The 27,598-nt window shown below is 45.1% G+C and overlaps 1 protein-coding gene across 13 annotated transcripts; it reads left to right on the top strand.

Annotated features, from left to right (window-relative positions):
* Window positions 1-17,515: 17,515 nt before the first annotated feature.
* Window positions 17,516-26,206, top strand: hspbap1 (hspb associated protein 1). 13 transcript variants are annotated; one of them, XM_072700581.1, is made up of 9 exons: window positions 17,620-17,744; window positions 17,835-17,870; window positions 18,344-18,529; window positions 18,979-19,160; window positions 20,881-21,017; window positions 21,766-21,937; window positions 24,625-24,708; window positions 25,078-25,188; window positions 25,625-26,206. In XM_072700581.1, exons 3-9 carry the CDS (start codon window positions 18,346-18,348, stop codon window positions 26,033-26,035), a joined length of 1,281 nt encoding a protein of 426 aa, XP_072556682.1. In that variant the 5' UTR covers window positions 17,620-17,744; window positions 17,835-17,870; window positions 18,344-18,345; the 3' UTR covers window positions 26,036-26,206. The 13 variants fall into 13 exon arrangements, with proteins under 13 accessions (XP_023682650.2, XP_023682646.2, XP_072556680.1 ...); XM_072700580.1 differs by having other exon boundaries at window positions 18,341-18,529; XM_023826880.2 differs by having other exon boundaries at window positions 17,621-17,732.
* Window positions 26,207-27,598: the final 1,392 nt, after the last annotated feature.

Here is a 27,598-nt window from a genome sequence, read left to right as displayed (position 1 = left end):
ATGCAGATGGCTCGGGATATCAGGGTACATTTCGACCATGAATAAGTTGCTCGTAGGATAAAGGATGAAAAATGACCCCCAACAGGTTGAGCATTAATTTTTCTTCCGTCGTGTCTCCTGATTTTCTTCCCTATCTCGTATCTTCAGGAGCCTTCTCCTTAATCTCCAGCAAGTCTGCCAGCTCGTTCCACGCCTGCCACTCTTTTGTAACATTCGCCCCTCTCCTCGGGATTCCTGCTCCGTGGAGAGCCTGCATAAGTGGCCCTGATGTCTCCCGCTTGTCACCGTAGTCACGCTCCTGTGTTTTTGTGGGTGTCTGTGAGCTCCTGGCCGCACACCCGTCTGTCTTCCCCACGTGGCGCACGGGCAGGATGCTGCTTGTCGGTGATTGACAAGTTTGCACTGACATCAGAGGCCCTTTGTCTGCCCGCTTTTGCAGGATTGTGCCCTGAATTTTAAACGGGTGCACATCTGTTCCCCTGCATTTCGGGGGGATGCTGCGTGCGTGGAGGCTGCTCCATGGTCACCCCCTGTGTGTGCGGAGTAACCGTGTGGCTTTACTCTAGCTATTACATGATTTCCCTCTGGACGTGCACTTTGGAGGTTAACTTTGGCCCTACTAAACTTCTGTTTCTGAAAACATTTTTGACAACTGACAAGCATGCAAAGAAAGTCCCAGACAGCACTGCTGATAAGCTCTCTTTTCTCTTTACATTTTTTGAACCCTTGAACTTGTTGTTTGTGAATTTTGAGAGTCCTTTTAAGTAACACGGCCCATAAGCCTCTCACTGCCCCTTTTAATGCAGATGCAGATTAATGAAGCATCCATCTGAGATGTACTTTTAAGCGAGTCCCAGTAAACGATCTCTCAAAACCTGGTGAGCCATCAAATGAAGGGATCAGATTTAAATGGGAATCTATACGCTCTTAAGCAGTGCAGAATTAACTATGCATGTGATACACAGCACAACTGTCTTATGATAAATATTTTGTTTATTGCATGTTTATAGCTTTTGTAATTGAACAGACACATAATCTTTCTGTCAGGCTAATTAATAGCGGGGTATTGGTGCCATGATCAGTACCAGGTCACTGCCTGCATATGTCTGTCAGTGGTAAATCGAACACTGCTTTAGAGACACATGCAACATGCATCCATCCGGCAGAGAGCGCTGAACAGAGAAACGCAACTGGCCAGTGGTGCCACTGGTGTGGCTGGATAGGATGCCACAGGCAGACCCACAAAGTTTCGGCAGCATGGATGTCAGACTGACGGGCCTGTTGCTGTGTGTTTAGCCAGAATGCATCAAAGCCAGACAGCACTTTTAATGTAATGAAGTTCCTAAGTAGGGAAATGCAGTGATGCACTTAAAATCGACAACTTAGACCAGGGACAAATTGCCTGAGACAGGAGGCAGGTTTGGAGGCGGGGCTTGGGGTGGGGCCCCTGTTCCCTGACTACCCGGGGCCCCATTCCACGAGGCCCCTGCTCCCTGGGGCTCCCAATCTCTGAGGCCTCTGCTCCTTGAGGCTCCTCCTCTCTAGGCCCCCACTCCCCGAGACCCCTGCTCCCTGAGGCTTGCTGTGGAGTTACTGGCGATTATGGCTATTCTGCTCTGGATTAGATGTTGTCCGCTTTTCATCTCGGCTGCAGACCAGCGCTGCCCCATAGCGAGATGAACGGGGCTATCACCACTTGGGAATCACTGACAGGGTAGACCGGGCCATCAGAGTTACACAACAACAACAACAAATTTATTTTTGTATAGCGCATTATCACAACATTACATCGTCCCAAAGCACTTTACAGCATCCCCACCCAAAGCCCCCAGTGAGTAAGCCATAGGCGACAGTGGCAAGGAAAAACTCCCCAGAAGGAAGAAACCATGGCAGGGACCAGACTCAAAGGGGGAGCCCATCCTCCAGGACACCAGAGTGCCATCAGGGTACTTTCAGAGTGACACCAAAGTGACATTGGAGTGCCATCAGGGTACCTTCAGAGTGACACCAAAGTAACACCAGAGTACCATCAGGGTACCTTCAGAGTGACACCAAAGTGAGAGTGTCATTAGGATACCTTCAGAGTGACACCAGAGTGCCATCAGAGTACCTTCAGAGTGACACCAGAATGCCATCAGGGTACCTTCAGAGTGACACCACAGTGACACCAGAGTGCCATCAGGGTACCTTCAGAGTGACACCAAAGTGAGAGTGCCGTTAGGGTACCTTCAGAGTGACACCAGAGTGCCATCAGGGTACCTTCAGAGTGACACCAAAGTGAGAGTGTCATTAGGATACCTTCAGAGTGACACCAAAGTGAGAGTGCCGTTAGGGTACCTTCAGAGTGACACCAGAGTGCCATCAGGGTACCTTCAGAGTGACACCAAAGTGAGAGTGCCATCAGGGTACCTTCAGAATGACACCAGAATGCCATCAGGGTACCTTCAGAGTGACACCACAGTGATATTAGAGTGCCATCAGAGGGTTAATAGCTCTACAGCAAAGCTAATCAATGTGCTCATTTGTTCCAGAAGAAACCAAAGTAAACAAAATGTAAAGTAAGAACAGCAAACTGTAAGTAAGTGTGAACATAAACAGCTCTTGCCTGCTATAGCTCTCCTCAAAGACCCGGTCAGGCACAGTCTGGGTTTATTAAGTAGCCGACTGTGAATCGTCTCACCAGCAAACCTGCTCCAGCCTCCGGCTGTGTTGCAATAAGCCTCTTAAATAATAATTAATGCCACATGTTGTAATAACTGATACTCCATTCCAGTTTCTAATTAACTACAAAACACAAGGAAATTGCAGTACACACAAAATCAGCTTATTAAAGAGCGTGCTTGGAATAGCCAAGGATCACTGGTCCTGCATGTGGCACTGATCCGTATTCCTTACTCCGTGTGCCGTATTTCACACTCCTTACTCCATATTCCATACTCTATACTATGTACTCTATACTTCATACTCCATACTTCATACTCCTTACTCCATATTCCATACTTCATACTTCATACTATGTATTCTTTACTTCATACTCTGTACTCCATACTCCAAACTGCATATGCTCATCAGCTGCGGCATTTGAAGGACATCAGCAGAACTTCTTCTTTTTCCAGGATTCACCTCTGGGCAGCCCAAATCAACCAAGATGATTGACGGGTGTGACTGACAGGCCTCGTCCGACATGAGAATGGAGGACTGGCATGTGTGAAACAGGACGGTTTACTCTTAGTTTGTTTAGTCTGAAATGTCAGGATTTGATTTTATTTATAGGCCCGCTCTGGCTGCCTTACTGCAGGTATATACAGTCTTGGTGTCAGCCTTGCGTGATGCTGCTCCCATTTGCTGCAGACTTACATTCACAGTAGCCAGTAAGTACAACCACCTACTGGTGGATCTTATCTATGTCTAGACATTGTTGCCAGGAGCCAGGAGTGGCTTTGGCGAGTTTGACTTTCCCTTCAAACCCTGAAGAAGATTATCGGGGATGAAGGGGCTTAGTGCAGCTTAGCATTTCAAATCTGATTCCGCTAGATGTAGGAGAGCATTTTGTTCAGTAGCCCAGCTCACCTCCGTCCTCTTCACTTCCGTCCTGCTTTCTTTGCAGGTTTGTGGACTGGCAGCGCCGCATTGTGCTCTGCCGAGGTGAGGGGGACCAGGGCTGGTTTTAGCAGGTGTGGGGGGGCTCTATGACAGTATGGGTGATTCAATAAAGCTCCCTTAGGGGAAGCATGATCAGACTGGACAGCTGAGCCCCCAAGTTATAAGGCAAGATATGGCAAATTTATTTATATAGCGCATTTTCAAATACAGAGATCATTCAAAGTGCTTCACAGAAAATAAGATCAAGTAATAGCAATCATTAAATGGAAGAATTAAAAATTACAAGAAAATAATTTAATTAAAAGAAATTAAAAACTACAAGTAAAAGACAATAAAATAAGAGCCAAAGATATAGCATCAACATTGATTAGCAGCGCTAATCAAAAGCACTGTGGAATAAAAACCTGGTTTTGAAGGTAAGAGCATTTGGTGCCTTTCTGACCTCCTCAGGGAGTCAGTTCCAGCTATGAGTGGTGCAGTAGCTGAGTGCTAAACTGGTCTTGCTTACTTTTCACTCTTGGCACTATTAGCTGACCAGCTGCTAATGATCTTAGCGGCCTGAGGTTCATATTCATTCAGAAGTTCTGCGATGTAAACTGGGCCAAGACCAGTGAGTGACTTACAAACAAGCAGTAGCACCATGAAGTGGATTCTAAAGGCAACTGGAAACCAGTGTAAAGAGTGAAGGACTGGAGTGACGTCTCCGCTCTTGTCGGTCCTAGTTATCATTCTAGCGACAGCATTATGGATGAGCTGGAGCTGTCTTGTGAATTTTTTGAGAAGGTCAAACAGGATGACGTTACGAAAATGCGAGCGATTGGAGCTGAAGGCATGAAAAAAGGTTTCCCAGGTCATGCTTAGGCCTCTGATGGTCCATGGAAGCCCCCAGGAGTTTATGTGGCTAGTAGGGCTCCTCAGCCCAGACTGGCCAGGACAATCAGCTCACACCGGCCCACGCTGACCCCAACCAGAACACTCACACTCTCCTCCCGTGTCATCATGAAGGTCATTCAGTGCTTTATTGTAAGAGTAAATGGCTTCTCAGCATTTATAAAAACACAACACGATGGACAGGCAGGTATGACATGTTCTGTGCGGTCTTTACTATGGGGAATATCTTACGGGGAATAAACGCGTGCAGCGACAAACAGCCGTGTTTTTGTCGTGCTTTCGCTGAGCTGTGTTGAATCTCAGCTAACAAGCCGGCCTTGTCAGGCGGCCAGTGGCCACCGCTTCACAGGCCCTCTCTGACTCGACACAACCCCGCTCCTCTTGGCAGGAATAACGGCACCTTCCCTTTGCCAGGCAAACAGTTCCTCCTCTGACCCTCTCGCGCAGTTGGAGGACGCCGAGTTCTCCAGGCGCAGTACAGTCCTGTTGTTGTCGCCGTCGAGCAGCAGAGTTTACTCCTGATACGCAGGGACACAGATAACCTACTATTGAGGGATGCATTCAAATTGAAATTAAGCCTGAAATGCATAAATGCATGCAGTTCCCTTCTTGGAGAAGTTAAAACAATATCATTTCCGAGCATAAGTGCTGCCTCGGGAGGATCGAAATGAGGAGGCAGCAAAACAGGCCAGTTTAAGCATCTATAAATAAGATGAAACAGCCTACACTTATGCAGTCGGAGTGTCACGCTCTTCAGGTGAAATTCCCTGTGCTGATAAGGCGCTGCACTATACCTTTAATAACAGAGAAGCCCTGAATTTCGATAAGGGAGAGCAAACAAATTTGAATAGAAATAACATCAGCTTCAGGATACAGATAAGCAAAGACGTGCAGGAAAAGAAAGTACCGGAATCCAACATTCAGAAAGGTTGTTTACGGACATGTTCCCCACACATTCAGAAGCAGAAAGGCAGCAAGCGCTAATTACAGTTCAGCGGTGATCAATAATAGCGTCTCCTGCAGGTACGTTCTGGAGCTGCACCGGCTATTAAAATCCCGTGTGGTGCAAATGTCACCAGAAACCTAAAGACATACGCATGGGCGTCATTAGGTCCGATCACTCTGGGCTACAACCAGAGTATTTTAAGTCTAGCCCCGAGTATTTTAGCCTAGCCCCGAGTATTTTAGCCCCAATGCCAATCTTCCTTCAAAAACAAAAAAAGTCAAGTCCCAGATAAACCTGACTTAGCCCCTGATCTTTTCAATAGCTAGAAACCCCCCTGGACATACGGACAGCTGGTCCATTGTACCATTGTGCACAAAATCAGAAACAAGCACCAAAGGCTTGCACATATTTAAAGATAAGAAGACATAATTCAGCAAATGTGATGCAACATGGCCAGCAGTACAGAAGGATTTTTATTTTGACACCCTGTGTAAAATGTTTAAGGACATTGATTAGATTATACACGTGGGGGCAGGACACAGGTTTGTGGTGTTTGTGTTTGTGGTCTTTTATTTCAAATTATCTCTGCTTGAACTGACAATATTATGTGTGAGTACAACTAGAGTGTGACTCAGGAAGTTTATTTGATGTAAGTTAGTATGTTAGTACAATATATTACATCCTATACCTGTACATTATTTTTTGAACAGAACAAAACTGTAAAGTCACTGTGTTCCACCTCCTTAGAACCATCGCTGAGGGTCATGTTCGGGTAACCGGAGACTCTGGACTGGAGCAGAAGGTACCGGACTCGGGTCCCCGGAGACAGCATCCCCATGGCATTCTGGGAAACTCTTTACACTTCACGATCTGGCCATCTAGACAGGTGAAAGGCAGGGAAGTTACTCTGCAGGACTTTTTATATGAGGGCCTTTATGGCAGAATGGCGCTGAGGCAGACAAAGCTAAATATTTATCCTTTTTATTTCTAATTTACAGACATTTCATAAAGTCTCCTGACAATGCTGAATTTTCACAATTATCCTCTTCTGCCACAGTGAGAAATAAAATATTGCAAAATTGACTTTTCTACTAAGCTTTTTGTTTATCACTCCAGGTATAAAACTGCTGAAATATCACATCTACTCCTAATAATCTAGTTTTGCTTATTTCATTTTCCGACCTGGATAATAACAAAATAATAACATACATATTAAAAATGACAAAACAGCAGAATTCTGGCACCGGCCGGGTCCTGATGAAAACGCCCTCCCTGACATTGTGAGCGGGCACTGGCAGCACCGCCTAAAAATGGAAGGACCGCGCCGAGGCTCCGCGCATTAAGCCGCACAGCTTGATCGCATGTCTGACAGATGCGACTTGCCCGTCAGCAGCTCCAGTCAACATGGCGCAGGCTGAAAACAACTCATACTGTTAGAAATAAATAGCTGCCTCATAGCTGACGTGGCAGCCGCTTGTATTGGAGACGTTGTGGAGAGCGACTCCTTCCCCTGAGAGGAGATCAGCCGTTTAACCCTTGGTTGGACCCAACTGGGGAGGGTGACGCGGCTATTTAGGATGTCCATCCTCCCTTGGAGGTGGCCGCTGGTCCAACATACTGGAATATCAGTGGCACTTATTAACGGTCACATCAGAAGTTTGTGCAGCAGCAGACAGGACTGCAGAGCTGAGTCTCAGAATAGGAGGTTAGGGTGAAGTTCAGGGCAGAGAGCCATGGTTTGGCTTATGGTCAGAAGAGTTTTTCTATTTTTGCTTCCTCCAAGCTCCCAGAGCAAAAATGTTGACTTTCTGTGGGTCCTTGAGGACCGGAATGGGAAACATTGCTTTACAGGACAAACCACTACTTTACAGGACAGACCACTGCTTTACAGGAAAAATCACTGCTTTACAGGACAAACCACTACTTTACAGGACAGACCACTGCTTTACAGGAAAAATCACTGCTTTACAGGACAAACCACTACTTTACAGGACAGACCACTGCTTTACAGGAAAAATCACTGCTTTACAGGACAGACCACTACTTTACAGGACAGACCACTGCTTTACAGGACAAACCACTGCTTTACAGGAAAGACCACTGCTTTACAGGACAGACCACTGCTTTACAGGACAAACCACTGCTTTACAGGAAAAACCACTGCTTTACAGGAAAAATCACTGCTTTACAGGACAAACCACTGCTTTACAGGAAAAACCACTGCTTTACAGGACAGACCACTGCTTTACAGGACAGACCACTGCCTTACGGGGTGAAGTGTGCAGCAGAGGGAAACAGGGTGAGCACATATCAACTCTGCAGCAAGGCCAAGCTCCACGCAGTCATGCAAACTTTAACCATGGTGACCTTCAGCACTGGCTGTACGGTCGTGTACAGGAGGGCACTTTCATTAGTGTCCATCTTTGGGTTTATAATACATGGTATTTGGTAAATGGGGGTGTTTTTTGCAGTAGGTGTATTGATGAAGTTACCCTCCCTAACTTACACTCACCTGCCTGTGAATCAGCCATGGCTTAACCTCAAAGAAGCAACTGCAGCGGGCACCTCTCACACACCGCGTACGGTGGGGGCACAGCCACCCCTCCCTCAGCTCCAGCGGGCACCTCTCAGGCACCCACCGTGGTGGTGGGCACAGCAGGAATGTCAGAGACAGGCATCATTTCTGCTGTCGCACTGATGATGGCCCTGGGCTTGCTTAATGTGACAGCGGTGATGTCTCTGGGCACATTTAATCCTTAATAACATGTTGAGGGTGCCATCCATTGGCAGAAACATCCAGACTATTTGTCATCTATGATTTGCCATTTGGAGTCATCTGAGACTCTGTAAACTGTTTTTTAATGAATATGTCCACATTCTACTCATTTCAATTATAAACACCCGGTGGACAAGCATGAAATGCCCATTTTGTGAACATCTGACAATTTTTTACTATTTGTCCATGCATCCATCTTCCAGCTGTCTATTCAGCTCGGGGTCATGAGTGTTTACTATCTGTTTACTGCTACATTTGTCCTCTGACATGCATTTCCTTTGGGTTTAGCTTTCATGGTAGAATAGAGTGTTTCTGCAGTGGGTTTTATAATTTTAACCCATCCATAAAAGCACCAGAAGGCACTCGTCACTATTCACCCCATTTGAGAAATGCTTTGTCCCAAAGGAGCCCTGCCAGCGTTTATCCAGCTCGTTGCACTAAGAGTGAGCACTCAGTGATTCTGCATTCAGAGCCCAGCCTGTCGCCGCTGTAAACTTCCCGTCTCCAGTTAAATTGATGTGACTGGATCTTGCATATGGTAGATAAGCAGCCGTGAGATAAACACCATAAACTCCATTAACCTGCCTCCATGCCCAGAATACACCTTGCAAGTTGTTGGGTGCTGATTAATGATGTAGACTTCATAGGGATAATCACTAAAAAAAGAAACTCAAAATATGCACTAAAGCTGAAGGACCTCATTCTGAGGTGTCCATTCTGATTGCCCGTGGAGTCAAACTGTGTTTCCGGCCTGCATTGCTGTTCCCTTTATTGATTGAATTTGCATTTCAGACCAATATATTACCCACTATATTACATTGTGGAGCCTGAATTTGAAGACCTTTAGATCTAAATTAAGAAATATGGGCCTTCAACACTAAGAGGCCTGAAAGTCTAACCTACTTTTCCGCTTTTAATTCTTACTCCTAGCATTGTGCTTGCACAATGATAACAAAGTTCTTGAATTTTGAATCCTGAAGACTCATTGCTGCATAAAGGTGTCCCCCATGACAGGCCTTCCAGACCGGTGCCAAAAGGACAGAGTATGTCTGGATAAATAATTCATGCTGGGCCAGGAAAATGCGAGAAATGTCACCACACGGGTCACAAGACTCAACTGCAGTCAACTGTTTGTGATTAATAATGATTGCAGGTAATATATAGGTAAAGTAGTGTGGTATTTGTATCTCTGCACTGAGAAATTTGAAATACCCCCCCTCCCCCCCCTTAAAAACCTGCCAGTATTAAACCACATCCTGTCTGCTGATTAAATCTTCATTATGTGACTTCAGCTCTCAGATATTACTGCCCCTCAGTAGTCAGGGTGGAATATGGCATAAAGTCAGAGACATATGATTTCATACAAGCTTACCAGGCACTTTTATTCCAAAGTGACATTTGGGATTCGGGTTACATTAACCATTTATACAGCTACACTTTATATCGCTTATTCATGTCGAACATCTGGTTTAATAGGTTGAAAAAGCCATAACGTGCAGCTTCAAGTGAAATCATGAGTGAAATCTGTTAGGAGGTTTTCACAGTGTAACTGATGAAGGCGGAGTGTGAGTGCACACAGCACATGTGCATTTAGGCCATCAGCTAGCTACAGTGGAAGACCCCAACCAATGGGATTCATCTCAGTAAGGGCTAATGATGTAATCAGTATAAAAGCTCTCTTATTGGTCCATCTTGTGTTATTGGGAGATGACGTGGGTTTTACCAGCAAATAAAAGCAGTAGAAGCAGTGCAAATAAAAACAATAGTGCAAATAGGCAGTGTACATAAAAAATGTAATATGACTCAAGACTCAAGTTCTTTATTGTCAACACATCCATGTATATAAGTATCTATGTATAGCCAAGTACACAGTGAGATGAAACGTCATTTCTCTTGGGTCCCCTGTGGCACTACACATAAATACAAATACAACAGATTCATGTATAACATCCACAACACAACACAATACAATATAAAAATTAATAATGTAGAAAAACTGTGCTTGATTTTGTGGTCGTGTGCAGTGTAGTGCAAGGTACTGTATGCAGCATTGTGACAGTCTTGTGAAAGAAACTGTCCTGGTGCCTGCTGATTCGGGCCCTCATGCTGCAATATCGCCTGCCTGACATGGTCCCAGGGCCTGCTGGTTCATACTACAGTTCCATCTGCCTGACACTGTCTCGGAGCATGCTGGTTTGGACCCTCATACTGCAGTATAGTCTGCCTGGCACTGTCCGGGAGACTGCTGGTTCAGGCAGTCATACTGCAGTATTGCTTGCCTGATACTGTCCTGGAGCCTGCTGCTTTGGGCCCAAAACTGCAGTACAGTCTACCTGACACTGTCCCATAGCTTGCTGGTTCAAGCTCCCATACTGCAGTATCGCCTGCCAGACACTATCCCAGAGCCTGCTGGGTCAGGTCCTCATGCTGCAGTATAGTCTGCCTGACACTGTCATGGAGCCTACTGGTTCAGTCCCTCGTGCTGCAGTATTGCCAGACACTGTCCCGTGGCCTGTTGGTTCGGGCCCTCATACTGCAATATCGGCCGCCTGAGACCCAGAGCCTGCTGAGTCAGGTCCTCATACTGCAATATCGGCTGCCTGACAGTGTCCCAGGGCCTGCTGGTTCGAGCCCTCATACTGCAGTACTGCCTGCCTGACACTGTCCTGTGGCCTGTTGGTTCGGGCCCTCACACTGCAATATCGGCTGCCTGAGACCCAGAGCCTGCTGAGTCAGGTCCTCATACTGCAGTATCACCTGCCTGACAGTGTCCCAGAGCCTGCTGGTTCAGACCCTCATATTGCAGTACTGCCTGCCTGATACTATCCCGCAACCTGCTGGTTCAGGCCCTCATATTGCAGTACTGCCTGCCTGATACTATCCTGCAACCTGCTGGTTCAGACCCTCATACTGCAGTATCATCTACCTGGCACTATCCTGCAGCCTGCTGGTTCGGACCTTCATACTGCAGTCCCACCTGCTAGACACTTCTCCACAGCCTGCTGGTTCAGGGTCTCATACTTCAATACCGCCTGCCTGACGGTAGCAGTATGAACAGTCTGTGGCTCAGGTGACTGGGATCCTTGATGATTTTCCCAGTCTCTACTCACCTGTAATGCCACAGTCAGAATGCATTACTGGGCTGGAGAGTGTGGTGATCCATAAGCAGCAGTGTACAGGTGCCGCCATGCAAGCTCCATGGCACCGCCATCCGATTGAAAATCCCCCGCATCGTGAGAGCCGCCCGCCCACAAGGGCACCTTCCTGTACTTTACAGCTCATGGCTATGGCAGGACAAAATAAAATCATATGTCCTCTATCTGGGAAAGGCTCAAAGCATAAAGTCACTTCAATCAAAAAGATCCTTTTGAAACCAATGCATCAGCTCCTATAAGGTTATTCTGGAGTCGCAAACGGGAATATCCCGACGAACATGTCATTTTAATTCATAGCATTTTAAATTCAAAACAACCCAAGGGCAAACAGGCAAAACATATTTCAAGATCATAGGCTTAGTTTGATCTTCCTATCAGCGTCCTTGACCTCTGTTTTAAACTGTTAAGTCGGGGAGGTGATATGGCTTCGCAGTTTTCTTGGTGGAAATAATATCTATATCACCATTAATACCTCCAACCTCCTCAATACCATCCCATTCACTAATCCTTACACGTTTCATAAAGATGCACACACATCGTATTCACCTGTCTAGCTCAAATGATTGGATTTAACGAAGTGCTAGTAGTGACACCTGCAGGCAGAGAGCAGAACTGCGGGCAGAGTTTTGACAATGTGACCCCCCTAATCCCGCTATGATCCATGCACTGATTAATAACGCAATCGCAGTAAGACTCAGAATTAAAATTTAGTGTCACGCGGCTCATTGTCAAAAGTCGTCATCCTAGAGGACCAGCCGGCCTAGAGGACCAGCCGGCAGCTGACTAATCTGATGGTGCCCCACTTGACGGTTAGCAAATGCTGCACTCAGAGATTTAGGCCACACGTTTATGCTGACTCTGCAGTGGGAGTCTGGGAAGGGAGAAGGACTTCAAACCTGACAGCTCACCTCGCTGTACGTACCATTCGTTTGGATAACCGTGTTCTTGGTCTTTTACTGTTTTAATCAGGAAAAACACACAGAAGTCTGGCGCAGCATTCCAGTGCATCTCTTCATAGTCCTGTTGGGAACGTTCTTACTGTGCAATAACAGGAAATCATTACCAGGAAAGTTAGCTTACCCTCTGTGAAACATAGTAAGTTTTTCTGGAAACGTACAAGTTACACATTCTGTAAATGACACTAAGCACACTTATTATTGCAGAACTAGAATAAAACCTATACAGACCAGCCACAGATTCCCAAAAAGCAGCACAAAAGCTTGAAATTGCAGGGTCTAGACCAGGGGAAGGAAACCCTGATCCTGGAGTGCCGGAATCCAGCAGGTTTTCCATCCTACCTGGTCTCTGATGAACTACAACTGAACTCAGGCAGATAGTAATGCAAGAGGTAGAACAGAAAACCTTCTGGATACCGGCACTCCAGGATCAGGGCTGCCTAGCCCGGATATAGACTACAGTATTTCACACAAGAGTTTGCAACTCATATACTTGTTCTGTAAGGTGCCATGAAACACAAGCAATTTACAAATGATGAGGAATCCTATCGAAACAGTGCAGACAGAGCCACACATTTCACACTCGAAACTGAAGGCTTTCATTTCACTTTCACCCACCACTTTACAAAGCTCTCCTCTGCAGCTGGCCTCTGCTTGTATTAATGATGCAGCGACGTGACATAATGAGCTTTATTTGCAGCCTGATCAGTCTAAAAAAGCCCAATTTTCTGGCTCTTTACTCAGCACATTAATGTGTGGCCCGTATCATCGTCAATGAGAGCCCCAATACTGAGCCATTTCACGATAGCAGACTTAGTGAAATGATTTAATTGGCTTGGCACATCCCACCTCATTAGCGCTCTCAAACAGTTAAAAGAAAAATTTCACTCAAAAAACTCACGGATGGATTTCTGTTCTTACATACCTGTGATGATGACAATTTAAAAAAGACTAGAGTTGATACGAAAAAAAATTGCAGCATGATGAATCAGAAAACAGTTTCAGCCGGCCACTTATTTCAATTTCAAGTTTACAGACAATACCCCCCCCCCCAGCTACTGTCTACCCAAACAGACACAAACATTTCCATTAAACACTAAAGGCTTTCATGAAATTGGTGGTTCTTTGTGCCTTCATTACAATGTACCGTGTGTGTGTGGTGTCGGCATGCTCTCCGCGTGCTGCATCACTCTCCTCTGCCTCCTGCAGTCCATCCAAATACTCATGCTTTGGCGGATTGGGCCTCTAAATCTCCCATAGTGTGGTAGTGTGTGACGGAGCGTGCATGTGTGTGTGAGTGTGCGCTCTGTGATGGGCCGCGGTTCACCTGCCTCATGCTCTGTGTGGCCTAGGATAGGCTCCAGACTCTCTGGAATGGATATGTGGTAAGAAGGCAGACGGATGGATGTTTGATCCAAACCCATTTTAATGCATTTTTTTTCATTTTCACTGTGGAAGCATATTATAAGCCAAAACATATTTGACACTATTGTGCTGAGTAGGAGGAACAATGTAATATAGTGTGCATAATAGAATAATATATTATATATAATAATAAAATAATGTCTACATTCCGCAACCCTGACCAGGGTAAGCGATTGGAGTGGGCAGATATTATTCTGCTCCTGTAATAAATCAGCTGTCAGCTTTCCAGAATTTTAATATTAACTATCTGTGATCATTTTCACTCTATTTCACACTTATACTGTATAGAGCAGCATAAAATTCTTTGATGACATAGAGAAATGCCTTCATTTTACACAGCTTTGCAAAAAGATGGTACATTAAAAAGCTTCCATTCCCAATAGAAAAATTTAATTTGTCACAAAGTCGGGAAATAAAAGAATTTTACATGACAGTTCAGGAACTGCTAAGTCAAGCTGAACAGTAAATCAGCAGATTGCTGGCCATTAGCAGGACTGTCGGTGCCCATGTCACAGTCAGTGATGAACGGACACCAGCGGCCTGGCTTATGGAAAAGCAGTAATGCATGTAGTGTGCTAAATTCCTGATATGACAATAAACAGATACACCCCAACATTAACTAACCAGCTAGGCATCTTACAAACCAGTGGGTTAGTTCTGCAAACATACCTGGTGGAGGACACACAGCCCTAAAGTGTCCCAAACAAGAAGGGCCAGCATTCGTGGGGGGGTCGGAGGTGGGGGCCTTTAGGTTGCCCAGATGTCTGCTTCAGGAGGATTGGATTCACTGATCTGTGATAAGATATAGAATTCTACCTTAAGACTGTGCCCCCCCAAGGCTGATATTATTTGCAGTTTTTTCCCCTGAAACACAGGTGACATGCTACATGCTAACACGACACCTAGCATCCCAATCCAGCCAGGACCTGCAACACCAGCAGAAGCACTGGGTCGGCGCATGAACCTGCATCTCTAAAGTAGCTTATCTCACCTGAGGATCTTATCTGCTCTCACACAAACGGGGACCTTGTCCTTATCGCTCACAAACTTGAAGGGGGGGGGGCTGGCAATCTTCTTAAGTGCCTTGCAGGTACTGCACAATGTTTATAATGGAAATGCTTCCTGAAAGCCGTCAAGGCTGCATCTGTCTTTAAATGGGGGCGAGAGGAATTAGGGAAATTGCCGGGCTGCACAGCGACCGCCGCTGCCAGGCAGATGGATAATGACTGTTAGTTTGTAGCCGCTCGGCACAATAACGAATTGCTATCAGCACCGACCGCGTACTCAAGTTGAGGCTGATGAATGGGCAAAATTACATTTCCAATCGAAGTCTTTTTCACTCATAGGGGAGCTGCAACGGGACATAATTCTCAAGATGGCACATAGTGTAATTGTGCCCTGCCTGAACTGAATGCACAAATTCCACACAGAGAAACACACCCACACTGTATCCTGTATGTGTGTGTATGTGTGCAGTAGCTATAAGACAGAGGGCTAGCACAACTCTTTCTCATGATGAATAATATGTTACTATTATTACTCATATGCAACATTATTAGTAATAATGCTAACAAAATAGAATTGTATACTGATACACACGTACATGCTTCCAAAAACTGACAGAAAATGTCAAAATGTCTGTAAGAAAGTCTGAGGCTGGGGGAGAATCTTTGGGAATGACCCGGTTTAAAGGAATCAAGAGCTGCTCCTTGAGTTTCAGACCAAAGCAGATAAATCCATATCCGGCTATGCCACTAAGTACTTTCATTACGACAGAGAAAGAACTGTTTCGGGCCGAAGAGTCTAATCCAATTTGTTAAGTTTAATGACGATCGAAAGCTTTTGAAAGTCTGAAAGTCAAAGACCATGCAGACCGCAGAAAGACAGGCCGGGCTCATTTCACACAGCTGCCCCCCCAGGAGTCCTCAGGGGGACATCATGACGTCATTTCACGGAGCTGCAGCATATACCTGTCTAAGCCGGGCCGAGGGAGAACCGCACCAAGGGAATTTCAACTTTGATGAAGACAAAAATGAAGCAGAACTTAATCAGTGTTTAAAGAGCTTCAATTAGTCAATGAATTATATTCTCTCCCACATTATTTATTGTTTACTTTTCACTTTAAGTGATTTTTAAATTTTGTGATATAGCTTTGTTATTGTGCATTTACTGACATAATAATTCAGTAGAGTTATTATCAAAGGACTATAAAATGAAATGTCACACACACACATATTTAAGTGAGGCAGCAGGAAGCGAGGTCTGAACTGTGGCGATTTTGAGTTTCCATGGCGACTGATCACCAGTTATGTGCAAATGGTCTCCCTGCTTAATGAAACAAAGCTGGCCCTGATTGGAATTATCACTCATCGATTGATGAGTAAGACGGGGGGTGAGTGGGTTTGCTTTTATTTGTGATGAGGAGTAGCTTTCCATCTTTCTTGGTGGTTTCTATGCTCCTCTTTCTTCTTCCTTTGTAACTGTGTGAGTTTGTTGGTAGTTTATATGTTGTGTATTGGGCCGTGTGGTTCTCTGAGTCTGAGGCATTTGGTATCATACATCCATACAGGATGAGGAAGCCCTTTGGAACACACAAGTACTAAACATACACCATGAGCACATTAATGATGTTTCTGCAAGAATAATGCATCTCTCAAGCTGCTGGCATTCCTACAGCTGAAGTGTCCTTAAAATGTACTTGAAGTGATTCATAGAATGTCAGTGTTTCCCAACAAGGTCCATGGGGACCTCCAGACAGTCCACATTTTTGCTTCCTTCTAGCTCAAAACACACCTGTACCAGGTATTTGGTGTTCTTGATTGTTTGATTCAGGGCTGGGTTGAGAAACACTATGCTTGCCAGAAGAACCTTATGAGGAAATGAGGTGTGATACAAAAGATATGTTAATGCGATAAGCATTATGCCATCAACCTCCATTTGTCCTTTGAAGAACATCAGAGTTTCTCTGTTAGGCATCCTATGAAATATTACCTGTGTTCTCTCTAGATCTAGCCTAGAGTGTTTCTGTCTGTGTCCTGTATCCAATTCAGCAGAACTAAACCCAGCTGTATAACAGGATAAAACATTTCCATGCTGTGACTGTTCAATCTGAAAGTGTTTCTTTGCTTTAGAGCATATTAAAATTTATATAAGTTTTATCCTTTGTCTTTTTTAGAGTCCCATCACTTAATCAGGAAACGTGTAAGCAATCAACAAACTGGAGTCAAGCCTTCCATAATTTTTCGGTTATACTCATCATTTAATCAGTTAAACTGACAGAAATAATATTAAATGGTCCAATTTATGGAAAATAAAAAACTGTTAGAATGGGATTGTGCAGTCTTTGCACTTTGTCTTGTTTTTCTTGTTCTATATCTTAGTTTTCTGCGCTTTATCCTGTGGCTGCATACGCAAGAATTTCCCCCAGGGATCCAGCAGTCTGCAAATACACGTGCAGAGGTCCCTCGGCTTCTACTGAGAAGTTAAGTTCTTGATTTACCTAAATACGATGTTTTCACAACATCGTACGAAAAGGTCTAGCAACATAGTACTGCCATCATAAAAACGGTGTTATGCACATAGCCTGTTTCCCATCTAACATTCACATAACTGACAACATGCAGTGAAAATGCAAAGTAAACCCAATACACAAGTTATCACATGGCGGACGTGGAGACACACGGACAGCTAAAATGGCTGCTTTTTCTGATTCCCACTCCTGTTTATAAAGCCGTGCGTGATACGTGACAACCTAAAAGTGAGAGATTGTATATAATTACTAACGACAGACGTTCAAAACGATTACGGCTGGAAATAAAAACTGAAAGTGAAATCCAGTCCCAGGGGTTTCTCAGAGCGAGCGTGTGACGTATATTATGTGCGACGGTAGTTTCAGCGGACACGTGAGGACTGCCGTTGCCGTGAGCTCTTCAGATGCTTTAAATCAGCCTTCTCGCCGTTTTCAGTGTCATTTTGTTCATGTTAGTGAAATTGTTAGTAATTATTTGCTGACATGATCTACGTAAACACACGATATATAAATTTAAATTCTCTAAATTTTAATAGTTTTTGTGTTTTTCCAGCCAGTCACATTTAATTAATCCGGGGAAAACTACTTGGTAATGATTACAATGATGATTTATAAAAAACAAAACCGCTCTTTTGTAATTCAGTTGTTGACTTTATCCCGTTCAGAACAGTGAACATCACTGTCACTAAAGCCATGAAAAGGATTAAAGCTGACCGCACCTACGAATGATACGAACTAGTTGAACTGGATCTACAGAGGAAAACGAGTCATATATAAACTGTATGATAACATAAATACAAGTATATAATTGCCAAATGGAGGATGGGAAATTATTACATTGTAGATATTAAAATTATTTGTAACACATAATATTGGAGCAGGACAATGCATTCCCCAAGATTTAAGATTATAACCACTAGCATCAACAACCTAAAAACTGATCAGACTTCTTATTGATGAATAATATTAAATATTGCCCTCCAAGCTGCATCGTTACATGTTTCTAGGAAGATACACAAGATGCTACCAGGCTACCCACATTATTGCTCCTTTTCCTAGCAGCGATGGAGTCCAAGCCGTTTACCCCCGAAGAGGCGCGGCAGATAATGGAATCTCTGGAGAAACCTGCCGTCTTCCTCGACATGACCGCTGGCTGGCCGTCGCTCCGGTGGACGGCAGAGCACCTAGCCCATGTCCTGGGGGAGAAGACAGTCCGATTTCGCGTAGGAAAAAGGCAAGATGACAGAAGTAAGCGAAGACTTCCGAGTTAAAAAATAATGTAGCAAGTCAAGTCCAGTTTTGAAAAAATAACCTTTAAGAACCTTTCGGAGCTCCGACGTATTTTAATATCATGACCTTCTATTGTATAATGGAAGGATTGAACTGCACTGTAAGTAAACATTAATTTTGGGGAAGAACTAACTAAGGTGCTTCAAAGAGCAAAAATACCAAATATAACACTTAAATAGTTCATTAAATGTAAAGAACAGTGATAGACATTCATGACACCAGTCTGGCATGATTTGTTACAGCATTACACTGGAGTTTCACGCATGACACTTGCTTAGGAACATAGACGTTTTTAGTATATGTTGTCTATATGAATGTGTAAAATGTGTTCTGAGGAGTTAAGTCTGTTCTGATCGCTACTGCCTTTATGCTTTCATTCACTGCTTCTCTCTTCTCTCTTTGCAAAGAGCCCTTGTTTGAAACACAGTGCTCATACGTAGAGGCCACAGTGCGGGACTTTTTATCTTGGACCAAAGGCCAGGGACCATGTCCAGGCCCGTTCTCCGACTTTCCCCGCTCAGAGTACTGGGCTTATGCTGACTACAAGTACATCGCTGTTCTGTTCCAGCACAAACCCACAATGTTCCAGGTACCCTGTTTGGTTCTTTTCTTCTGACTTTGAAAGGTAAAGTTCAGTGTGTTTTCATATTAAAATATTAACTCTGTGTATCACGTACTGACAGCATTCTTTGCTTAAGACCTCTACACTCTCATATCTTTAGATCCATTATACACAATAAAATATATGTCAGATGGAAGATGAGTCATTTTTATAGTGTGAACAAAAATCACTTAGTAGGACTGCGGTTGTGCCCAGTGACAAATGGTGTTGAGCTGTTTTATATTCTAAACTGAAAGCTTAAAAATTTTATTTATTTTTATTTATTTAAAAAACATATATATTTTTGCATGGTATTTAATATGCATTGCCTGTCTAGTATAGATCAGCTACAAACAGTGACTTTTGTGACCGCTTCCAACTTGGTGTTTTCGAAGCTCCTGGATGCTGAGGGATCATAGCTATATAACACCTGGTCCCTCAAAGATGGTTCATGGGAGTTTTACTTACACAAAAGTGTTCTGAGGGCAGAATGAAAAATGATTGGTTCAGAGAGAATCATTGTTTGTTCTGCCCTCAGAACTCTTTTGTGTTGGTAAAACTCCCATGAACCATCTTCCACGTGCTCAAAGAAACCATAAGCCAGGATTCAGACCTTTTGAACTTGCAGCTCCTTGACTATGCCCAATGCATAATTCATTTTTCCGTGTGATGTTACCAAAAGTGAGAGTGCCGTCAGTTTCATCATTAGGAGCGTCCACATGGACTGTGTGCAGCCGAGATTTTGGGTTTGGTGCACTTTTTACACGTCGATGTGCATCGCCCATGCATGCGTAAGGAATTGATAGTCCATTGGTCTGGCTGAATATCATTGCTGTGCGCATGGGCCAACCGCGACCATCTGTGTACACGGACAGCAAAAGTTTATGAACACAAAAGTGTGAAGCATGAACTAAGCTTGATTCCTCACCAAGGTTGCAGTTTCACTCACCTCTTCCCATCATCAGAAGACTGTCTCTTTGCAAAGTCTTTAGCAATGCAAAGTTTTCTGCAAAAATCTAAATGTTTTTTTTCTTTTTCCGGCATCCTCAAATCTGGTGTCTGCTTTTAAATCCTCTCCCCACGAAAACATTTGGCCCATCGACCGCAATTGAGTCGCACATGCCTGTGTCAGCAGCTGTTGACATCTTCCTGTCCCCATATTTCAAACACCCTCTTTTATTTCATTGACAGAATTATTCATTTCAGACTTCAAATCCGATTTGTCCAGGTGCTCCTCTCTTTGATGGCCCCTTGAAAGCTCCCTGCTCCCCTTTCTAAAGCGACCCATTTGCATGGTTGTTTCATGTCCTTCTTGTACGGCCGTATCTCTCGAAAGCCAGTGAATTTTTCTGTCGCCCAGACGATTCTTTCATTTCCGGAAAACGAAAAGGAATTAGCATCTCTTTGTTTGCGACGATTCCTGTGGAACCGGCGGTTTTGGTTGTGCGCGTCGTTGACTTTAAAAGTGAGGAAGTTGCTGAAAGGTCATGCAGTTTGTTCCCGATCTAAGCGTGGAATGGAAAGAGAACAAAACACTTGTAATGGGATAATGTGTGGCCTGCAAGAGCGGCAGCCGCTGCAGGGAACGAGCACAACCCCAAGCTGGGATGCTTTTGCTGTGGCCAGAACTCCTCACAAACGATTTGCATGCTGTTCACAGACCTCCGAGGGTTTGCACAGCTAACACTGGTTCTGTTGTTTCTGGCAGGATGTGCCGTGGTCTGACTTCGGCTACCCAGGTCGGAATGGACAGGAGAGCACCCTGTGGGTCGGCTCGGACGGCGCCAACACCCCTTGCCACCAGGACACTTACGGGTGCAACCTGGTTTTGCAGGTCCAAGGAAGGTAACGGTATAGGTAGCAGATTTTACCTTGTACCAGAGTCCCGGCGTACACGGAGCTGAGAGCGCCATCTAGGGTTTATGTCACTGAGATACCTTGCAGATAAAATGAAATGTAAGACTAGCATTTATGGGGAATAGCAACACACTGCCAGCCAACCAGATGAGATTTCAGTGGAACTTCTTGTGATCCAGAGCTGTATGGTGTGCAGTGGGGGGTCAGGTCGATATCTGTTCGTGCTTGAGGACCTTTTGAGGAGAGGATCCATTCTTGCTGCCCAGAGTGAAGGCAGGGCGTGATGAAGCTCTGTCCAGTGGGGAGTCTTCACTGCCGATAAGGCAAAACCCTGGCAGATGTGCAGCCTGTAAACCCAGAGCAGCAGCACCACTGTGCTCCTTTTGCCCTGTTTAACCGCTCGTTTCCCGTCACGTGGCCGTCCTTCGTCAGGGAATACACGCTGGGTTCTGTCTGCTGTTCCTCAGCTTTGTTTCTCCTTCTCATGATGCTTGAGATCAGGCTTCAGATCTCATCAGGCTGGCATTTTAGGATGGTTGCATTTATAGAAGATTAAAACATGGTGCAAGTAAAGTGATGATCCCTATGAAGATGGTTGTTTCCATGAAGAGGGTTTATTCTGGTGGCAGACATCGTCATTTCACCCCTGTCCTGTTTATCGGTTTACAGTAGGATGTATTTGCTAAATGGGGTTTTCAGTAGTCTGTGGGCGTGTGGCTCGTTTCTCCTCTGCCAGGAAAAAATGGTACCTGTTTCCTGTTGGGGACACGTGCCATCTGTACCCGACCCGGATCCCATACGAGGAGTCCAGCGTCTTCAGTCAGGTGGACATCACACAGCCCAACTTGCGGCGGTTTCCCGCTTTTGCTAGAGCCAGGGCCCACGTCGTCACCCTGCAGCCGGGACAGGTGAGGGAGCCATTTCGCATCGGAACTGCTTTAGGTAGCGAGAGGAGGCCTGATTAACGTCAGTATAAAATGCCTGTAAGCCACAAAGATCCACCCCACACATCAGTATAAATACTTCAGAGAAGCTTTGCTGAGAATCGCTCGTTATGGATGAAGGGTAATGGTGGGCTGTGAGTCGGTCCTGTTAGCGCAGGACAACGCACTGCACTGCAGTGACTGGCTGGAAGTGCAGCCTGCTGAAGTGTGCCCACAGTGACGACAGGGGGGGGGGGGGGGGCGTAAGCACAGCTCCGGGTACCCAGAGTCGAGGCATATTCAACAGCACTTTCAGTGATGCCCCCCAGCATTGAGCGACAGTCTAGGTCGCCACATTGTGATGGGTGACATTGACGCGAGCATCACAGTCTGCCCCCCCCCCCCCGCACCCTCAAGGCATTATGCAAGAAAGCAAGAAAAACTCCTCCCTGCTTAGCTGTGCGGGTCCGGCCATTCTGCGCCCTGCGTGGGCGCCCGCCTCGGGCGTGTGCCCGGCGCACTGAGGTGCATTGCTTCTGTCCTCCTCATTAGCCGAGCGGCTTCTTGACCGCGACTCAGCACTGCCCCCCAGAGAGCAGCTCCCCAGTCTGCCATTTCGCTCTAATTTGGCTGTCTGTCTGTCACAGATGTCGTCTTACACAAGAGCCGTTATTATATGTTATTATTAGAAGTAGGGACCTTATTGCAAGATGTTGAGTTGGTTTGTGCCTATTACACTGTGCCTTGTTAAAAATAATCGCATGAGAGATTTCCCAAGAGTCTTTCAGAGGCGTGAAAGGGAAGTTGCCTTATTGATGGGAGGAAATGTACTTGAACAGGAATTGCTCCAATAAAATACCCGGCTTTGGTATTCGATAAAAATAAAATCATCTGCGACCAGACAACTTGTCATGGCTTCATCTTCATCAGACAGATAAACATGCTGCTTCTCTCTTGAGGGTGCAGCAGCCTGCCACTTGCGAGGCCGAGTCCTTAGCCACAGCGCCCCCTGTCTGTGCTGAATTGCACTGCCTTTCGATCACCCACAGAAAAGCCCGGACCTTACCGTGGATCTGCTGTCTGCCTGCGAGTCGGTCGTGTATTCTGGCCACCCTTGCTCATCCCGTCCTGGCTCCTGACAGTCTGACACTCTGGCGAAATGAGCCTTGGTTCCGATGTTAATTTTCTGAGTTAGATTTTCGGGCTGCAGACTTTGACACCGTCGGCGGGAGTGATGCGTGGAAGATGCATAGCTATGCTCTAGTAGACAGAGTGAGATCTCCAGTGACTGATTCAGGTCAGAGTATTATATGGAGGAATTAATGAAATCAAGATGGTATCTGTTCTTTTTCTGACCTCTTCTGAATGGGCAGTGTTCAGTTCTTGCATATCGCGAATTCTCAGTACATCTGGTTTATTTTCACATGGGGAAACATAATACTGTTATTATTGGCTTGAGGATAACAAAATCAGGTCTATTGGTGTGAATATGGAAATGAAATGATGTTTGAGTTGCCGTTTGCTCATTGGAATGCTTCTTTTCACGTGTCCCAACTTGCTCTCATTTGAGACAGACACAGCTGAGGGTGAATCTTGGAGTCTGAATACAAGGTCAGCCATTTATGCATCACCCCTGGAGCATTTTGGGAGGTTACGGGCCTTGCTTGAGGGCCCAACCGCAATGTGACTGTTCTGTCAAGGATGGAACCAGTGACCTTCTGATTACAGGGACAGGGGCTTAACCTGCTGAGACACACACTGCCCCCTAAATACAGGACATCACTTCCAGCACAAAAATCGTATTAAATGCTTCAGTAGTTTAGATAAGCCCAAGCAGCCAAGCTCCTGTGATTCCTGAAATTAAGGCTTTTCCTGCACCCAGCAAAACCGATCATGCTGCTTAGGGCACTCCTGGATTCCAAAGATTGGTCAAGATCGGCGATCTGTATATTTTATTGCTTGTAATTCCACCCAACAACAAAGTACTGCTTTAATCCCTTGTCGGGTTTAACTGAACACATGTGTTGCATTATTTTATTAATTGAGCTAAGATAAACATGGCAAAGTACTGAACCTCACAGAGAAATCTGTTTTTGCCAAAGCTTGCCGAGGAATGTTTATACTGCCATCTCATGGCGATTCGCAGACATACGAAACTGATTGCTGACTGAATGCAGTTGCAAGTACAGGAACGATGCAGTTTAACACCTGGGCCTTTGTTACCTGTACAGTTTAACACCTGGGCCTTTGTTACCTGTACAGTTTAACACCCGGGCCTTTGTTACCTGTACAGTTTAACACCCGGGCCTTTGTTACCTGTATAGTTACACGTTTTGCTGTAGCTCTGTTAAAGTTTCACTGGCTAACAGCAGAGGGTTGTGGCTTCAATAACTGCAGGTGTGACAGAAATTCTGTACAAACATTAGCTTTCCAAATAATTATATGTAATTACTGTATAACCCTGCTCACTCCAGTTATTTCATTTTTTTGATTATGTTTTATCTATTTTAGAAGGCACTGAATTTAACTAGTGAAGGATTCTTATTTGTAGAGTAAGTGAAAGGGTGTGTGTGTGTGTGTATGAAGTGGTATGTCAGTCATTGGTATGTCTGTCGTGCTCGAACCCGGGTCCTCACTCACAGGCTGAGGGCCTCTCCATCCTCTTTCTGCAGGTGCTGTTTGTCCCCAGGCACTGGTGGCATTACGTGGAGTCGCTGGACCCCGTGACAGTCAGCATAAACTCCTGGATTGAGATGGTGCGCACTGCCCCCCACCCCCGCAGAGACACACGCATTCATTCACGTCGCCTTGGCTTGACGCCAAGTGTAAGGTGTTCCTGGGAAACGGCTGAGCTGTGCATTATTTTACAGACAAGATTACAGTGATGGAGGGACTCTAGCTGTGATTTATACTCGCACTCTCAGAGAGTTTTATTTATGGGGGAAAAAGTCCTCCATTCAGTTTCAGATGTTAACTGTACGTCAGTAATCAGACAGCTTGTGCAATGTACCCTTTTCATTTTTCCCGTCCCAGTTTTGATGTCATCCTTTACTTAAAGTGAGAGGTCTGTTGGCCGATCCGCAGAGATGAAGGATTCATGCGTCATGGTTTCCTGTTTGGCACAGGAAACTGACGACACCGCGCGAGTCGGAGAGGCTCTCACCAGGACCATCGTCTGCGCGTTAAAAACCCTGCCCAGCCCTGACAATGCCGACGAGTGGCTCAATCCCACTGAGGTACTCTCTCCCTTCAGAGCTCCTCGTCCTCCCTGCCTTCTGTACACTCTTTCGGTGTTTCTCCATATGCATTCTGGACCGTACTTGTGGTTGTGTACCCATTTTAAGTCATCTTCCATTGCCGAAGGCCAGTTCCAATATTCAAGAACAGAAGTATAGAGGATGGTAAAAATCCCCAGATGTCAACGAGACATCTGTTGCATCCTTTGCAAACGAGACCAAATACCTTGATTCATTGCGCCCCAAGTTTGTTCTTGGAAGGCAAGGTAGCAAGTCTGGTCTTGCCAAGACCACAAGTACGATCTGTGTTTTCTTGGTATTGAGAAGCACCCTTCCCTTGACGAGGGCGGCCTCCTTCGGGGCTGACCTCGTGCTTCCCAGCTGCTCTAATGCGGACCTGCATTGGTCCCTAAACCTTCCTGATGCTCTGCTGCAGGTCGATGTCCCCACATACGGAGAGAACCTGCGGGATCTCAGCCTGGCCGTACAGGCGTGTGCGACGCATCGTAGTGGTGACAGCCGTGGGCACCCTGCAGGTGGCAGCTCATGGCCTGTGAAACGGGATGCCCGGGGGCTGCCCAAGCACAGTGCGCCCCCTGCAGGTCCCGTACAGCACTGCCCGCCAGATGTCATCCCCTTCGGACCTCACCTCGTGCCGGTTGCTCAGGAGAGTGCAGACGCGCCTTCAGATGAAGGGCCTCAAAGCGTGGATGAGGAGACGGACAAACTCACTGAGGTTACTGGACACAGAACCCTCTCCACCAATGACCTGTTGGAGGCACTGGTGCATCCGGACGTTATTGCCCTTGCTGCAAAGCTGATTGTGGGCAGACATGGTTGTGGATGAAGAGAGAGTCTGCTTCCCTCCCAGTTACAATAGTGAATGTGTAATGAGGACTTGATTCAAAGGCCAATGAGAACCAGCATGATGCCTATAAAGAAGTCATTCAAATTTAGAATCGGTATAAACAGAAATAAAGTTTCAATAAATAAAACAGCAAGAAAACTTTAATTTGTAGTACAATGTGTAGTACTTGTGTATTGATCTAGTATTTCTCTCATGAATTCTGTTTTCTTCTCCTTCCTCCTTTTCAGTTTGGCGTCATTAAAAATAAAACCACCATTAAAACTGTACGCAGTGGAGCTGAGGTTCAGTGAGTGCTGATAAAATAATACTGCATATTAGTCTTTTCATACTGCTGTGAAGATGTGTTGAGATAGATTCACACAAACAGATATTTGACATTCCTTCTTTCAGAGTGATTGACCAGCATTTCAGACACCCAAGAGAAGGCAGATTATTACAATGATGTTCTTAAATATTACTTAATATCCATTTAAACATTAAATATTTCACTGAGATTGATCCCTTTGTATGCAATGGGTTGGTGCACCATTCTGGGTTGTTCTCTGCCTTGTGCTGTAGCTTCTGGGATAGACTCCGAACCCCCGCGATCCTACCTAGCACAAGCAGGTATGTCAGATTGATTGATGGATTCCTTTTAAAAACATGCATGTCCATATTCTTTATGAATGACTAGAATATATATTTATTACATTGAATCAAGTTGAAATTCAATCACTTGAATCACCACCAGTTTTCACTAGAAAAGTAAATCCAAGTTTTATTTCCATTCAGTACCAGCAAAGCTTTTAGATGCAGAGCCAGCTTCCTTGCCCATAGTATTATGGGATCAAATGGGGCATTTTTCCAATGTGTAGGATCAGAAAACTATGACAAAATTTAAGGAGCTCGTGTGGAGTCGAAGAGGTTCTCGAAAGCACAGAAAAGCCACTTGAAACAGCTTGTGCAGTGCGAGTGTGGGTGGTTCTGGATTCGGGATGACAGCTAGATGCCCTTGGATGTGCCTCTGACTCCCTCACTGTCATTGCTCCAGCTATACATAAGGCATGGAGGCCTGTAGCGAATACGGAACCTTCTGGGGTGATTGCATAGCATTGATAAGCTCATCCAAAATGTTTGTCTAACCTACAAGTGGTAATGTTGTGATTAAGTGATGAGTTGTGAAGTTGAATGAAAAGCAGGACTGCTCGTAAGCTTATAGGTTATAAATGGCTTGTTTATGCAGCGTACAAAATTATACACTATATGTGAATATGCTTGCTACTCTAAACCATTATTATATAGTTATAAATGTCAATGGTGCTTTTTTTTTATAGGTAGGCAATAACTACAGGGTTGCCAACTCACGCATCTGGAGTGATACACTTTCAGACTCTCATGCAAGGAATCTTACGGCAAATCTTTACTATTGCATTACAAACCTAAAATTAACTACATCAAAAGCGTCTGGGCAGTTTGCAAACCCTACAGACTATTTACAAGGCAATAAAATTGTTACATATAAATGCATGTGCATGTGTGTGCAGACTTGTCTCAAACTGATCT

This window comes from Paramormyrops kingsleyae, chromosome 16 (assembly GCF_048594095.1).
Source record: "Paramormyrops kingsleyae isolate MSU_618 chromosome 16, PKINGS_0.4, whole genome shotgun sequence".
Classification (NCBI taxonomy): domain Eukaryota; kingdom Metazoa; phylum Chordata; class Actinopteri; order Osteoglossiformes; family Mormyridae; genus Paramormyrops; species Paramormyrops kingsleyae.
This window is presented reverse-complemented; position numbering and strand designations above follow the sequence as displayed.